General features: G+C 40.1%; 1 protein-coding gene across 2 annotated transcripts in view; it reads left to right on the top strand.

Moving 5' to 3' along the window:
• Nucleotides 1-17,589, top strand: part of LOC149184059 (glycerophosphodiester phosphodiesterase GDPD4-like) — a 250,566-nt gene that overhangs the window by 122,238 nt on the left and 110,739 nt on the right. For both annotated transcript variants that reach the window (XM_089417391.1, XM_089417392.1), the window contains 3 exons: nt 5,916-5,996; nt 6,078-6,170; nt 6,317-6,406. In XM_089417391.1, coding sequence (XP_089273517.1) covers nt 5,916-5,996; nt 6,078-6,170; nt 6,317-6,406 — 264 coding nt within the window. The remainder of the gene's footprint in view (nt 1-5,915; nt 5,997-6,077; nt 6,171-6,316; nt 6,407-17,589) is intronic.

Raw genomic sequence — 17,589 nt, forward strand, 5'->3', positions numbered from 1 at the left:
TCTACTCTATACTCCTATCGGGTCCGCCTTTATATCGCTTATCACATCTCCACCGTTGATCTGAGAGATCTTGATCCAACGACTGAGGTTCATTTCAGGCGGCTCATGCATACGGGAGTTAACCGCCTGAAAAGGGTGGTTTTCTCTCTTTGGCGCCTAGCCACGTGGCAGCCAGTGTATGGGCTTAGGCGGAGCTTGGCTAAAACCACTTACTACCTACGGCTCGCCCGAAATCCCGCTTGTTTTGTGATTTCCCTTTGTATTTGAAAAATACATTAAAACATGAAAATCCCGCAAAATGGCTCATATCGGACTTGAAATAATATACAATAGCATTAATAAACCCTTTCGGGTCCGGTTTCATCGCATTGGTGCTTTATCCTTTGTATTTTGCTTATTTAACGAAAACGTGAAATACAAAGGAAAACCCTGTTTTTTGGATCTCAAAATATATAAAATATTGTTCATAATTTTATCGGGTCCAACTATCGCAGTGACAATTGTTATTGGCCTCGCTCCTTTGCATAGCTTCGATGCGATATTGCGATGCGATTGATCGCAATCACATATCACATAGACCCCTAGGTTGTTTGTAAGCGCTCCTCTGTAATCATCGATTGTGATATCGCTAGTTAACCTGGGCCGTCGATCTGTGCGCTTGATCGACGGTCCTTGATGACCCCGCTAATCGCTATTGCAACATTTATATGGTCGCCTCGAATAGCCTCCGCCTGCCATCGCCGACTGCGATATGTCGATCAGATCTAGATCGTTGATCGACGAAATCTGACGGCTCTTGTGCAATGTTGTTTTAAGCCTCCGATAGGCTTTATTTCACTGTTTTCTTCATGTTTTTCACTCCCGATAGTGTAATCCGCCTTTTTTAAAGGTTTTATTTATGCAATAGTTTTTAGCTATGTGATGACTTAGAGGTTTTTAGGATCCATTTGGATCACTTCCACTCGTTGAAGTGGTTTGATCAACGACTCATTTTTTGACTACTCCTCAGAAGGCATTTCACGAGATTTTCTGAAAGCCCTATCTTCCATGAACTTCACATCTCGTCGAACTACTACCTTCTTGCTCTTTGGAAGATAGATTCTATATGCCTTAGCGTTCTCGTATATCCCACTAGATATCCTTTCTCTGTAGTTTGATCTAACTTCTTCCTCTTCTCCTCGGGTATACGACAATATGCTAAACTTCCAAATACCCTGAAATGACTGAATTCAGGTGTCTTCCGGTGAAGACTTTCTCTGGAGTAATCTTGCCCAATGCCCTATGAGGAGTACTATTCTGGAGATAGATTGCCATGTTGCATGCTTCTGCCCACAAGAATCTTGGCATATCCTAATCATACATCATGGCCCTAGCTGCTTCCAAGATAGTCCTGTTCTTCCTTTCTGCTACACCATTCTGCTTCGGATTGTAAGGAGTTGTCCACTCTCTTCTGATGCCCTCACTAGCACAAAAATTGGTGAAGTCCTTATTGACATATTCTCCACCATTGTTTGAGCGCAAAACTTTTATTTTCTTTCTTATCAGATTCTCCACCAGAGTCTTGAACTCTTTGAATCGACAGAAAACCTCGTCCTTGGTTTTCAGAAAATAAATCTAAGTTTTCCTGGAGTGGTTATCGATGAAGGTGACGAAGTATTCGACACCACAAAGAGCTTTAGTGGACATCGGTTCGCAGATATCTGAGTGTATCAATCCTAGTACACTCTTGGCCCTGCTTTTACTTCTAGGAAATGCTGCTTTGGCATACTTGCCTAGAGCACATCCCATGCATATATCATCTCGTTCTGTACTAAGATCTAGAACTCCTGTTACAGTTTTCCTGAGAATCATTAGAGCCCCATGGTGCAAATGTCCCATTCTTTTGTGCCATAGTTCATTCAAATCCTTGTCTCCATTACTGCCTATTAGTGCCATTGGTGATTCTAACTGTAAACTGTACAATCTGTTACTTCTGATTCCGATCTGCACTTTCTTTTTTCAACTCGGGCGTTTGATGTATACTTTCTCCTTAATGAAGAAAACATCATAGCCCTTGCTTTGAAGTTGTGATACAGAAAGTAAGTTCATCCCCAGTCCTAGCACATGCAGCACATTGGTAGCTCGGAACCGCTCTCCCGTTTTTGTTTGAAAAACTATGGTACCCTTCCCTACTGGAGTACACTTTGCCTTATTCCCCATGGTGATCTGAAAATTCATTCTTTCCTCCTGATAATCTGAGAAACATACTCGGATTCCTGTCATATGGCAGGAGGCTCCACTGTCTATATACCATACCTCTAATGATGTAGAGCTTGTTACACAAGCAACTTCTTCCTCCAATCTGGAAGCCAGCTGACGCAGGGTTACCCTCGCTTACACCCACAGTACGCATGTGAAATGCATACTCACACTTGTCTCAGGAATTTAACTCTTTAAGGAGTCAAAATTTTCAACCTCCAATGGTTAAGGCCCTATTAATCAAATTCCCAGGTGGAATGATTTATAAAAATCCAACATAGGCTAACCCCTATCCCATATATACTTATTGGGACTTTAATCAACCCTTGAGCCTTCATATAAGACTTTATTAAAGCTTTTTATTAATCCTTCCTATCGGGACTTAAAACCTCTTCACAACCTTTATAAAATGCTTTAACCGCATATATATGCATAACCTTCCCCTCTTAACATTGGTTACATATATTTTAATACATAAAGCCTTCCATCCTTTGATAAAGTTGATTTATATATAAAACGTCACATATGCGCGCTTAACCCTTTATAACCATTTACAAAGGAAATATGTGCAAACCATACCTTTTTGCTTTATATGGCTTTTGCACGTCTCTCGAGGTTTCACCTTTATCGCAATCGGGTATTGGCTCCTCCGCGGTCATATTAATACAGTCTTTATCACACCCGATATGTGATAACCCGATATCGGACTTCAAACTTTATACATTCGCTTCCATAATTCATCGGGTCCGCTCCTTCAGACCTTTCCGTAGCGCTCCGCCGATCTCCGAACACCTCTGATCGCCGATCAGCGCTTTATCGCTATCAGCGCATCGACATTTCACAGTGCACTAGCCTTTGACCTCTGTCTAATGCGATTTTGATCAGATCGCGACCGTTTATCGGTTCTCGATCCAACGCTCGATATCCTTTCCCGATGCAAAGTCGCCAACAGTCCTCCGCCGTTGATCTACACTTAGTAGATCCAACGGTCTACCATGAATTCGGATAGACAACAGGCATGGGGTTTAACCGCTTGATAAAGCAGTTTCTCCTCTCCATTTCTCTGCTATGTGTTACGTCTAACCTTCGATACCATTTACCACTTCTTTGCCGCCCGAAATACCACTTAAGGTTATAAACCTGCCTTCCTTTGTTAAAGTTCACTGATGCGATGTTAATCCTGGCCATTGATCCTAAAGATCCATCAACTGCTGTGCAACAATACTTCACTTCTTCACTCTTCTTTTTACTTGTGTTTTAATGCCATTTGCTCAAGGTTTTCTCTGTGGTTTCGGTTTCCTTCACAGCTTTCATTCTTTCGCTTTTCCACTGCGCACTCTTCCTCCTGAGCTTGCCTTCTATGAATTCTCCTTCGCTATCTCCCCAGAGCTTACTCTGATCCTTCAGCTGGATTCAAAGATCCCTTATGATTCCTCTGAATCATTATCTCCTCTACGTATCTACAGAACTTTGCCTGCAACCTTCTGTTACAGAACCTACGAATTCACGCATGAATCAATCATTACATACTTATATCACATTACATAGTTCCCAAATGAACCTCTGTATATATAAATATGAATAATTGATTACAAGTCTGAGACTCTCTGTCTCTCACAGGCTTGATATTCGTTATCAGTGGCCTCCTTCCTCTACTCTACCCGTAGGCTTACATTTATACCAGAAAGGCTCTTTTCAACTAATTCTGGTTCCAATCCTAAATCTACTGAACTGACTCCTAAATGTCCTCTATCCTCTATGTCCACTTCTAATCTCATTTAATACCTAAGAACTCTCTCTCTAGTTCTTCGAATCATGGAACTGCTTAAAGAGTTATAATTGACTTTTAACTCTTTGTCTTTATTAACCACTCATTTTCTCATTTATTGAGAGTATTTACAAAACATCTCACATTACCTAATTAATTCCTATTCTATGCACTCAAAAGCCTAAATATTACATTAATTCATCACTTAGGACACTAACTTCTCTAAAACACATGACCCCCTATGTCTACTAAAATACAATGATTTTCTCTTTTTTTGAATGCTCCTGCATCACTAGCATAGATAAATCAAAATTTCTATCTCTTGTGCAATTTTTTGAAAATCTGCACGAGTCTCCTGACGTAGATGCCTCTGCATCATGATCTTGACCCATAATTGATTTTCCCTTCTTGTCTCTGATTCTTTGCTCTGATACCATGTGAAAATTCTATTACTGCAACAACTGATTTAATTTACCTACTTATTTTCCAATAAGTTATTTATGAAATCCTTCAGTAAATATTAAAATAAATTCTACTGTAGATATCACACCATTATACAGAAACAAATACATGCACAAGAATCAAACACATCAACACAGTTATTTTTGGACACTTGTCCCTCGAAAATCCCAATGCAGGGAAACCGGTGCAACAAAAGAGGATTTTATGTATCAACTTTTCTTTGAGTACAACTAGGGTGCCAAATTGGCTCACCCAACAGAGATAACCTCATGGCAGTAATACCCTAAAAACCTCTGACGCTTCCCCTAGGCTTACTGTCAGTCTAGCTAGCCTCTGCGCAGCTCCCAGACCCTCTACGTCAGCACTCTGCCTGACTGCGTCAACACTTGGCCTCTCTGCGTCACCCACTCAGGCCCTCCAGTGACTGCGCAATCCAAATGCCTCTGCGTCTGCCTCTCTGATCTTTGTGCTAGTCCTCCAACACTATCCCTGCCTCTCTGTTATGTACTCGCTGCCTCTCATTGCGATTCAGAGCTCTAGTTTGAATTTCTCAACAAATCCTGCTCCGGAAATCGAACTGACTCGTCTTCCCTGGTGTATCTCCAACTGACCCTCAAGCCTCCTCTTATACTTTTCCTGTTGATGAATCAACGGCCGAGATTAAGTCCCTAATCAACGGCTAAGATTAAAATAGACTTGATCTTCGTCTCTTAGAAGGTTCTCATTCTTATCTTTATTAATACCCATTAATATTTTTATTTTCCTAAGTTTAGACTTAGGAACTCATTAAAAATATTAATTATTTTAATAACTCCTCATCAGGATGGAATTTTCTAGAACGATTTCTGGGTCTTGGAGATCTCATGTGCTTCAGCCTCTCCACCAATTTTCATGGCTAGAGCACATCTGATGATACCCCAAATCAACATGAAGGACTTAGGTTCAAACCATGGTGGGCATAAAGCCCTGGAAATTAGTTATGGGCGGAGTTTGACAATGATATGTGGCAGTCATTCGAAAAAAAAAACAGAATGCAGATCAGCAGATGCAAATATGGCCCCACGGTAACCAATTAAATCCCCTGCAGGCATTATGGAAAAGCTGGCTGGCCTCTCATGGTCAGATCAGCTCAATGAATGAGGTGGGACAAGTCGTAATGGTGACAGGAACTAGAGTAAATGGTTTAAATAGACTCGTCAACCCACAACTCAAACCTAGCAGAGCTTAAGTGGCCTTTTTATCTGATTCTTATTTTAAACCTGTTGCTGTAGTAAATGGGAAGGCTTATGTGAACCATTTTCCCAGAACACTTTCAAGATCACTGACATTGGTTGATTATATTAGATAGTGATTCTAATTGCCTTTCCATATTATGTTTATAACTTGGTTGCACTGCATTAGTGATGTCATAATATATCTAAAGAACTTGATTCTAGGTTGACTGCAGATTAAAGGATTGGATGCAGGCTTTGGGTTTGCAAAAGAATTTCAAAATCAAGAAGTGCCTACACTTGATGATGCGTTGCAGGTATTATATTACCTTTTATTTCATATGCAGTTGAATTTACAATATCAGGATTTTAATTCCAGAATCGTTTCATTGCTGTAGTTCGTTTCAGAATCAGTCAAGCAGGTTATTGTTGATGTGAAAGTTGGTCCCCCTCATTTTCAACAGGGGCTTGCAGCAGAATTACTTTCAGTTGTAGGTGCCTTTAGTCTAATACCTAAACTGGGGTCTTTATTTCATTTATTTATGTTCTAATACATTGTATCTTCCATATACTCTTTTTACAATGTCTTCCTGACAATTCATAATGCTGTTTATTTATTGGCAATTTCATTTTTCAGATCAATAGGACTCAATGCAGAAATTGCATCATATGGGCTAAACTAGACACGTTGGGGAGAGAATTGATGCAGCTATCCCGTGACATAATGGTTAGAAGCTGAATGTTTTTTTAAGATGTTTACTATTCTGCTTGCGAATCTCTTTTCAAGCTTTTTCTAGGAGTATTGTATCGCTTCTTTTACATCATTGCTTCACATGTTAAAATGTAGCCGCACAAATCTCAATGTGGGTACAGAAAGGCTCTTGAAAGGAAAGCTATCAAATGACACATTGAAATCAATGACAATTTCATCGATACAACATTGACACATCATAGTTATCGACCTGCTAATTTATCCTTGTTACTGCTTGGCTGTAAGCTACAACTGTTATTATTATACAACATTCTAAAGAGAAAGCAGTTATATGTTATCTTGCAATTGTAAATAGTAAAATACAATAATTTTGATCCTTTGCAATAAAATCATCATGCAGTAGATCAACAAACCTTAAAGTCACTTCTTATTCCCCTTCAAGTTTATCTACTATAGTATTGGAGTGAGTATGATCTCCACCATACATAACAATGTAGCAAACATTGCAATTTTATTGTGAAAAAAATCAGGAAATCATGGTTTTTTGGCTTGGATTATTTTTCAGCCGAAAAGATTGCATTTTTATTTTGCACTTTTTCTGCTTGTAAGTAACTCATTTATCAACTTCAAACCAGCAACCATCGACTTCATTCAGAACTGTTTTTTCATCTATTCTCACATCGTTGCTTACTTCGACTTGGGCAAAATATCCAACTGTTACCCCTGATACTTTTTGAGAGGCTACCATGTGATGAGAATCACATGCTACAGATTTTAGCATGGGCACCATTCTCCTAGTGGTGTGATGTTCAAATTTACATTTGATCGTGAGCACTTCAGATTGTGGTTTTCTAGAGCACATATGTCAAAGGTCTTCTTGCATGATGATCGTCCTTGCATAGTGGATAAGCCTGTTCTTCATGATTTCATGACGATGTTAGCATGGTTCATTGGATTTGGCACAATGATGATGATGTTGTACACATGATGCTTTATTGACGATTATGATGGTGAGGCTTGATAATGTCATATCTTTCTTCCTTGCTCGTGTATGGTGATAGTGTTTCATGTATTTGTCATAGTGTAGCATGACTCGGCGAGTACTCGATTAGTGGGCCATGTCTGCTACGAAACGAGTGACTCGGCCATACTCTGCCCATAGACTCGCCACTCACCATACTGTTAAAATTTCTAGATAGAAGTCCAACTGCAGTAACTAGTATTATTTCTTTTATTTATTAATTCAGAAATAAGTTATTCACAGTGTTTCTATGGAATATATCGAAATAAATTTTACTGAAACCTTCACAATTAAAATATTGTGGCAAGTAAATGCAAGAAAAAATACTAGCGCAGGTATAATCACAATGACAGTGTTTTTTGGACAATTGTCCCTGGAAAAACCCAATGCGGGAAAACCGGTGCAGCAGTTGAGGGTTTCTTTATTAATCTTCAACAAAAAATCTCATGTACAAGATACAACCAGCAGAATAGAAGATGAATCTTTGTGAGAAATTTACTGACAATTCTCTCACACTTCGCTGCGAAATTCTGATTAAGGAGAGGACCTGCCATCCCCTCTGCGTCTCATTGCATCAGCTTCTGCGTGAGGACCACGTAGTCCCAATGTCAGCCTCTGCGTTGTCCCTCTGCGTCACAGCCCCTGCGCTGTCCCTTCTTTGCTCTGTCTTCTACTCTTGCACTCCCAATTGATGTTGAAACCCTCTCTCTCCTCCTCACTGGCAACTCTCCCTCTGAATCGATTTCCTCTTCTTGAAATTCAACCAGTGAGAAAATTGATTTAACTCGGGTAACTGAGTATCTGCCTGGTGTATCTTCCAAATGCCCATTGAAGTCCTTCTTACAATCCTCCAGTTGAGATCCCAGATTAGATTCTAATCAATGGCTCAGATCATTTGGACTCGATATTCGTCTTCTTCTAGAAGTTTCGTCCACAGTTAGATTAATACCCTTTAATTATTTTAATTTCCTAAGTTTAGACTTAGGTTTCCATTAAAAGAAATTAATTATTTTCATAAAACTGTCTCCAGGTGGAATTTCCCAAAACGATTTCTGGGTATTGTGGAATACATGTGTCCAAGCCTCCCTGCAAATTTTGAGACTTAGAGCAGATCCTATGTAACTGGATTCGTTAGGGAGGGGCCACGTGTCCGAATCTGGCGTGTCGAACACGATTCGCCCAAAAAACGTGTCCAAAAAACATGACATGTCGAATCCGATTATGACACGTCGAATCCTATGCGTGTCCCGAAAATCGCCATCATGTCACGATTTTGGACTACGTGTCCTGCTTTCTAGGACTCGTTTAGCGGCAAAGTGACTTCTGCGGGTTAGAAAAACGCCGCAATTGCTCATTATAGTCACGCTTTTCATCATTTGGCAAGCATTGTTTTATTAATGTTTGATGTATGGCTAAGTTAACATCAATGGATGGCAGTCGCATTTGAGTATTCTACGTTTCTCAAGAGATGTTGTTGTATGCTGTGTTCTAACAAAACATGTGCTTGAAATACCAGAACCATTATTGCCTGGAAACTCCGAGAACTCACTTTTTTCACAGTTTCAAGTGACACTTTTGATTGCTCAAATCTGCAAAACCCAAAGGACCCTTGATTCTTTCATATGTCGTTCATGGCTTCTGTTTACCAATTATTTCTACTGCAACAACAATTACTTACAAGTTATCTATTGTGCCAGCTAAGGAGTTAAACTAGTTCAGTTAAAAAAAGTGTAGTTTGATTTTTGACTGGAAGATTATTCAAGATAATGTTTTGAATAACCACTGGGATGGGATTTGAACTGTTAAAGGAGATGCTGTTGACAAAAGCAAAGATAAAGCTGAACAGTACATGAATGCAAAACATGAATCTGATCATCTCGTCGACAACCTTCACGGGAATTCAAGAATAAGATTTCAGTTCAATGTTTACTGCGAGGGGGAGATGTAGGGTTGTCTTGGTGTCTGTAAAATTTCAGATCATACATATAATATCTTCTTTATTATTATTATTTTATTGAGATATATAAATTTTAAAAAATAATGATAAGATTATATATGAAATGGGGTTGAATAATGTTCAAGTAGTCTTTGATGGTGTAAAAACTTTGAGGTTTGCATTTTAAAGTTTTTGATAATTCATGATGGTTATTTTTTTATAGGTTAAAAATTTGTCAGTGTGTTTATCTTACTATCTTGTAGTTGTAAGTTGTCTTTCAGTTATGAATTATGAATCATGATTTATCATTTATGTGACCACTGACATGTATTTGAATTTTGTATGTACTATGCATGCTATAGATGAAGATCTATGTTTGAAATCAATAAATTTGTATCATTAATTAAAATTTGTGTAAGAAATATCTAATTTTTAATATATATATATATATATATATATTTTAAATAGATATATGTATATATTTTTTAATAAAATAATATATAATGAATCCTACGTGTCTTGTTCCGGGGGGTCAACGTGTCCGAATCCGACACTACGAATCCCGAATCCCCGTGTCAGGTGACTTAGAGCACATCCGATGCTACCAGAAATCAATACTCCCTCTTAGCGAGGAATGTGCTCTAGAAATGCACCCTGCTGAAGCATCACCCTGTTTTGTAACGTCTCCCTCTGTGCTGTTGATGTCTGACATCACTGCCTAGCAACTACTGCGCAAATTCTGCATCCGTACTATTGCTGACCCTGCCACTGCCAACACTACATCTGTATTGCAATTTTCTGTCACTGCAACCGAGAAACTATCTGTTTCTATTACTGAAACGGATTCTCTACCATTCCCATCTGCTCCTTGAACTGGATGAACTTAGCTATTCCTAGAGATTTTGTGAGTACGTCTGCTACCTGATTTCTGTGGAGACATACTGCAACTATATTGCCCCACACTGAACACAGTGTCTGATAAAGTGACATCTGATATCAATGTGTTTCGACCGATCATGAAATACTAGATTTTTAGAGAGTTTAATACAACTCTAATTATCGCAGAAAATATTAGTCGCCTCCATCCTTTTCCTGAACAAACTCACCAGCAATTTTCTAAGCCATATAGCTTCGCACGTCGCTGTGCTAGCTGCCATATATTCTTCGTCTCCTGAGCTTAGAGCTACCGACTTCTACTTCCTGCTGCACTAAGAGATCATTCCTGATCCAACATTGAAGCAATACCCGGAGGTACGTTTCCGGTCTACTGAACTCCCTGCCCAATCTACATCTGTGAATCCATTCAATCTGACGTTATCATCTTGGGTGTATTTCAACCCATATCCAATTGTTCCACGCACATAGCTAAGAATGTGCCTAGCTGCTACCCAATGCACCCTTTTCGGTTCCACCGTGAACTGAATAAGGGCGTTGACAACAAAGCAAATCTCTGTTCTAGTGTTGAGCAGATACATGAGCGACCCAATGAATTATCTGTACAAGGTGGGGTCCACCTCCTTGTCTCCTGATGCATCTATTTTCTTCCAGTTGGTAATCATGGGTGTAGCCATGGGCCAACAATCCTGCATTTTGAATCTCTTCAAAATCTCTGTAGCATATCTTCCTTGTCCAAGGAAGATCTCCCCATCCTTCTGTTCCAACCCTAGAAAATAATGCATCAACCCCATATCCTTCCTGTTGAATTCTGCTTCAATATTCTTCTTGTAGTCCTTTACGAGCCTAGATGACCCCGTGAGAAACAAGTCATCCACATATAATACCATAATAAGTGGCTCATTCTCCACCATTAGATAGTAGAGATTGGGATCACCATCACTCTTGACAAATCCCAACTACTGCAAATAACTATCAATTCGACCATACCATGCTCTGGGTGCTTGCTTGATCCCATGCAAGGCTTTCTTTAACCTACATAGATGAGTTCTCTTCTCATGTGTTTCGAAGCCTTCGGGTTGTTCTATATGTTGAAGGAAGTGTAACTAGGTTTGGTATTCATAAATGTACTTTTGATATTTGTACTTATTCAAGAAAAGAAATATTATTTTTTATAATCTATGACAATGAGTTTCTTAAGTATTAGGGGGTTTATGCAGTGCATTATATTAGATATCATTTTGGGATTCAACTGCATTAAGTAAGTCATTCACATATGACCATTTCCATGAGAGGTAGTCCTAACTGACTATTTTCTCTTGATTTTTGAATAGTCCACTTAGCACTCATTGCATCGGGTGATGCTCACAGGGGTGAAGAAGTGGGATTGAAACAAGTGAAATGAATCACATAGCCTCATGAACCATTCAAGAAGAGATCCCTTCACTCTTTTTGAATTTAAGTATTAGGGGGTTTACGCAGTGCATTATATTAGATATCATTTTGGGATTCAACTGCGTTAAGCAGTGTTCCACGGGGACGTGTCCCCCAGGGTCGGGTGCGCGCACCCCTCGCACCCCACGCACCCGGGACGGGGAGTCTCTTGGGGGTGCGTTTCCCCACGCACCCTTTTTGGGGAGTCTTGGGGAGACGCAACGGGGTGCATTTCCCCAGTGTGGGAGTCTAGACTCCCCAAGACTCCCCAAAAAGGGTGCTTCTGGGCATCCCCCTTCAGTGTGGGAGTCTAGACTCCCCAAAAAGGGTGCGCCTGGGCGTCCCCCTTTAAATTTGTCTAATAAGACTTAAAAATTCAAAATTCAAAATCAAAAATTCAAAAATCAAAACCATTAAATTTTTTTTTTTTTAAACTAAATAACTAAAACTTAAAAGTCTAAAAAAAATTAAAATTAAAACTAAATAACTAAAACTTAAAAGCCTAAACCTTAAAGTTAAAAGCTCATTTCATTTCAACCCAAAGTCATTTCCATTTCACTCTTAACTATTTTTGAGTTTGAACTTTGAAACTTTGAGTTATATAGATTTAGTGTTCAAACTTTGAAAATATACTAGTATGTTTTGCTTTCAATTTAGATTCTAGAATGATGAATGATGAATTTAGTTTTTAAATCAATGTAGATTGTAGAATGATGAACCATTGAATGATGAATGATATCGATCAATGTATTTGAATATTTTATTATTGATTTTTATTTTTGTTTTCTGAATCTCATGGTATGTATGAATAATAATTAATTCAATAATGAGACTTGTCACTTGAGCATGTCATATGAATGATGTATGTATCAAAATGAATGTTGAGGATCGATCAATGATTCAAATTTCAATTGTCTATTTAATATTTTTATGCTTTCATTATTGAATAGTGAACAATGAATATGAACTTGAATTTTATATATATATATACCTCGACGACTCCCCGCACCCCCGAAATTTCCCTAAAATTTGAGGGTACTCCCACACGTCCCCCCTGTGCGTCTCCCCGCACCCGCGTCTCCCCGCACCGGAGTCTTGGTGGAACATTGGCGTTAAGTAAGTCATTAACGTATGACCATTTCCATGAGAGGTAGTCGTAACTGACTAATTTCTCATGATTTTTGAATAGTCCACTTAGCACTCATTGCATCGGGTGATGCTCACAGGGGTGAAGAAGTGGGATTGAAACTAGTGAAATGAATCACATAGCGTCAATCATCACTTCCGGGGCTTGCGCCCGGTAACCAGGACTTCTAGGGAGGTCACCCATCCCAAATCGCCTCTGGCTCAATCCCCACAATCAAAGCGCTTGAGCCAGAGGCGATCTGGGATGGGTGACCTCCTGGGAAGTCCTAGTTACCCGCTTGAGCCAGAGGCGATCTGGGATGGGTGACCACCCGGGAAGTCCTGGTTACCGGGTGCAAGCCCCGGAAGTGATGATTGACGCTATGTGATTCATTTCACTAGTTTCAATCCCACTTCTTCACCCCTGTGAGCATCAATCGATGCAATGAGTGCTAAGTGGACTATTCAAAAATCATGAGAAATTAGTCAGTTACGACTACCTCTCATGGAAATGGTCATAGGTGAATGACTTACTTAACGTAGTTGAATCCCAAAATGATATCTAATATAATGCATTACGTAAACCCCTTAATACTTAAATTCAAAAAGAGGAAAGGGATCTCTTCTTGAATGGTTCTTGAGGCACAATACTTGCTAAGGTTTTGCAAATGGGGTAGCAAGCTAAGTGGGCTTGATTGTGGGGAAAACTCCACAGTTAAGTGTGCTTGAGCTAGAGGCGATCTGGGATGAGTGATCTCCCGGGAAGTCCTGGTTACCGGGTGCAAGCCCTGGAAGTGATGATTGACGCTATGTGATTCATTTCACTTGTTTCAATCCCACTTCTTCACTCCTGTGAGCATCACCCGATGCAATGAGTGCTAAGTGGACTATTCAAAAATCATGAGAAATTAGTCAGTTACGACTACCTCTCATGGAAATGGTCATACGTGAATGACTTACTTAACGCAGTTGAATCCCAAAATGATATCTAATATAATGCACTGCGTAAACCCCCTAATACTTAAATTCAAAAAGAGTGAAGGGATCTCTTCTTGAATGGTTCGTGAGGCACAATACTTGCTAAGGTTTTGCAAGTGGGGTAGCAAGCTAAGTGGGCTTTATTGTGGGGAAAACTCCACAGTTAAGCGCGCTTGAGCTAGAGGCGATCTGGGATGGTGACCTACCGAGAAGTCTTGGTTACTAGGTGCAAGCCCTGGAAGTGATGATTGATGCCATGTGATTCATTTCACTAGTTTCAATCCCACTTCTTCACCCCTGTGAGCATCCGGTATCACTAGTTTCAATCCCACTTCTTCACCCCTGTGAGCATCACCCGATGCAATGAGTGCTAAGTGGACTATTCAAAAATCATGAGAAATTAGTCGGTTACGACTACCTCTCATGGAAATGGTGATACATGAATGACTTATTTAAAGCAGTTGAATCCGAAAATGATATCTAATATAATGCACTGCGTAAACCCCCTAATACTTAAATTCAAAAAGAGTGAATGGATCTCTTCTTGAATGGTTCGTGAGGCACAATACTTGCTAAGGTTTTGCAAATGGGGTAGCAAGCTAAGTGGGCTTGATTGTGGGGAAAACTCCACAGTTAAGCGCGCTTGAGCCAGAGGCGATCTGGGATGGGTGACCTCTCGTGAAGTCCTGGTTACCGGGTGCAAGCCTCGAAAGTGATGATTGACGCTATGTGATTCATTTCACTAGTTTCAATCCCACTTCTTCACCCCTTTGAGCATCACCCGATGCAATGAGTGCTAAGTGGCCTATTCAAAAAGCATGAGAAATTAGTTAGTTACGACTACCTCTCATGGAAATGGTCATACATGAATGACTTACTTAACGAAGTTGAATCCCAAAATGATATCTAATATAATGCACTGCGTAAACCCCCTAATAATTAAATTCAAAAAGAGTGAAGGGATCTCTTCTTGAATGGTTCATGAGGCACAATACTTGCTAAGGTTTTTCAATGGGGTAGCAAGCTAAGTGGGCTTGATTGTGGGGAAAACTCCACAGTTAAGCGCACTTGAGCCAGAGGTGATCTGGGATGGGCGACCTCCCGGGAAGTCCTGGTTACCGGGTGCAAGCCCCAGAAGTGATGATTGACACCATGTGATTCATTTCACTAGTTTCAATCCCACTTCTTCACCCTTGTGAGCATCACCCGATGCAATGAGTGCTAAGTGGACTATTCAAAAATCATGAGAAATTAGTCAGTTACGACTACCTCTCATGGAAATGGTCATAAGTGAATGACTTACTTAACGCAGTTGAATCCCAAAATGATATCTAATATAATGCACTGCGTAAACCCCCTAATACTTAAATTCAAAAAGAGTGAAGGGATCTCTTCTTGAATGGTTCATGAGGCACAATACTGGCTAATGTTTTGCAAATGGGGTAGCAAGCTAAGTGGGCTTGATTGTGGGGAAAACTCCACAGTTAAGCGCGCTTGAGCCAGAGGTGATCTGGGATGGGTGACCTCTCGGGAAGTCTTGGTTACCGGGTGCAAGCCCCGGAAGTGATGATTGACGCTATGTGATTCATTTCACTAGTTTCAATCCCATTTCTTCAACCATGTGAGCATCACCCGATGTAATGAGTGCTAAGTGGACTATTCAAAAATCATGAGAAATTAGTCAGTTACGACTACCTCTCATGGAAATGGTCATACGTAAATGACTTACTTAACGTAGTTGAATCCCAAAATGATATCTAATGTAATGCACTGTGTAAACCCCCTAATACTTAAATTCGAAAAGAGTGAAGGGATCTCTTCTTGAATGGTTCATGAGGCACAATACTTGCTAAGGTTTTTCAAATGGGGTAGCAAGCTAAGTGGGCTTGATTGCGGGGAAAGCTCCACAGTTAAGTGCGCTTGAGCCAGAGGCAATCTGGGATGGGTGACCTCCCGGGAAGTCTTGGTTATCGGGTGCAAGCCCCGGAAGTGATGATTAACGCTATGTGATTCATTTCACTAGTTTTAATCCCACTTCTTCACCCTTGTGAGTAGCACCCGATGCAATGAGTGCTAAGTGGACTATTCAAAAATCATGAGAAATTAGTCAGTTATGACTACCTCTCATGGAAATGGTCATACGTGAATGACTTACTTAACGCAGTTGAATCCCAAAATGATATCTAATGAGTTTCTTGCTCATTGAAGTAGGTCTAGCACATGTCAAAGTGCTATAGGTGAGTCAGAATAGTCAAGAGTAAATATTGAAGGCCTTGAAGTCATGTTACACCATGTATAAATATATATTAAAACCAAAGGGAAAACCTCCAAGCAAAGTCAAGTCTACTCCTATGTAATGGCACCTTCAAGAAGCTCGTTCAAGCGTGCTACAACATCATGGAAACTATCCGAAGTCTGCTCAACAAATCAGTCACCAAGTTGCCCTCAAAGTCGGCCTACAATTAAGAGGACGAGTCGACCTAAAAGCAGCCAGTCAAGTCGGCCTACAAGTCGGCTTAAATGGAGGGATAGTCCTCTATTTATAGAGGCTGTCCACTCCAAATAGAACACATTCAAGAGCTCTGAAATCTGCGAAGGAAAAGGAAGGAAGACGAAGTAAGAGGGTCTCCAAAAGGCAACGAAGAGAAAGGGTACACCACCGAAGTCTAGAGTTTGTTCCAAGGGCTGCTACAGTCACACGTGCGGGGAAATCTGAGGGTTGTCCCTGTGGCTAGGACAACAACAACCCATAGACACACACCTACCTTCGTTTGGGCTAAAAATAGGCCTACAAGGCCTCCTCCTCCAGCGTGAAAGAAAGATACTCAAGCGAAGGAGAAGAGGGACATATATCACTTAGTAATACTCTCCACACGTGCAAGAAACTAGGGTAGCAGAACAACAAAACAATCATACTCAAGAAGGATCTCGGTTGGTCAAAGTTTGAAGTATACTTGAGCAAGGGATAGAAGAGGAACATCTCATCTAGAAGACTCAATCAAAGAAGGTCTATCTCTAGACAAGATTCATAGTAAGAAAATGAAGTGCCTGAAGTAGGAGGACGAAGTGCTGGGAAACAAAACGCCGGAAGAAGTGCCAGGGTATATGGTGTAGAAAGGAGTGGAGACTTGACTTGTGCTTGGAGGATCTCTTAGTTAGGGGTCTAGGGTTTGGCATTGATCAATAGAAGCTTCAATAAGACAAATTCACTAAAGGGGTTTCCTCTCAAGAGAAGAGAGGTTTTGGCCCTGGCAGAGAGCCAACATCCTGTGTTCTTGTTTTAATGTTTTGGTAGCAGTTTGATGCAGTAGATACATATGCACTAATAAGAAGAAGGAGAAGAATAAGCTAACAAGAAAAGTAAAAAGACTCCACAAATTGTTATCAAGTAATGAAGAATCACACTACACTACTTTGCCCTAGATTCTTCAACATGGTATTAGAGGTAAGGTGACACATCAAGGAAAGGGAAACTCAAGAACACTCATCAAGGAGAAGCATCTACAAAGTTGAAGCATCAAGCCTAGAAGTCTCAATCACTTCAAAGACAAGAAGGGTATACAATCCATCAATCATCAAGGAAGTCTACAAAGCTAGAAGAAGAGCCTTACATAAAGGCACCTACAAAGAAGAACAGATTGAAGTAGGACCTACATCAAGCTACATGTCTTCAAGCAAATCTCATCATCAAGCAAGTCCACTTGGAGAAGGCAACTTGAAGAATATCAAGATCTAGGGAAGACAAGTCATCATGTCTTCAAGGAGGAAGCAAATCCATTACATCTCAAAACCTATCAAGTACATGTCCCC

Source organism: Pinus tabuliformis, chromosome 3_2 (assembly GCF_031772625.1).
Source record: "Pinus tabuliformis cultivar Carrire ecotype Pingquan chromosome 3_2, CPIR1, whole genome shotgun sequence".
Taxonomy (NCBI): domain Eukaryota; kingdom Viridiplantae; phylum Streptophyta; class Pinopsida; order Pinales; family Pinaceae; genus Pinus; species Pinus tabuliformis.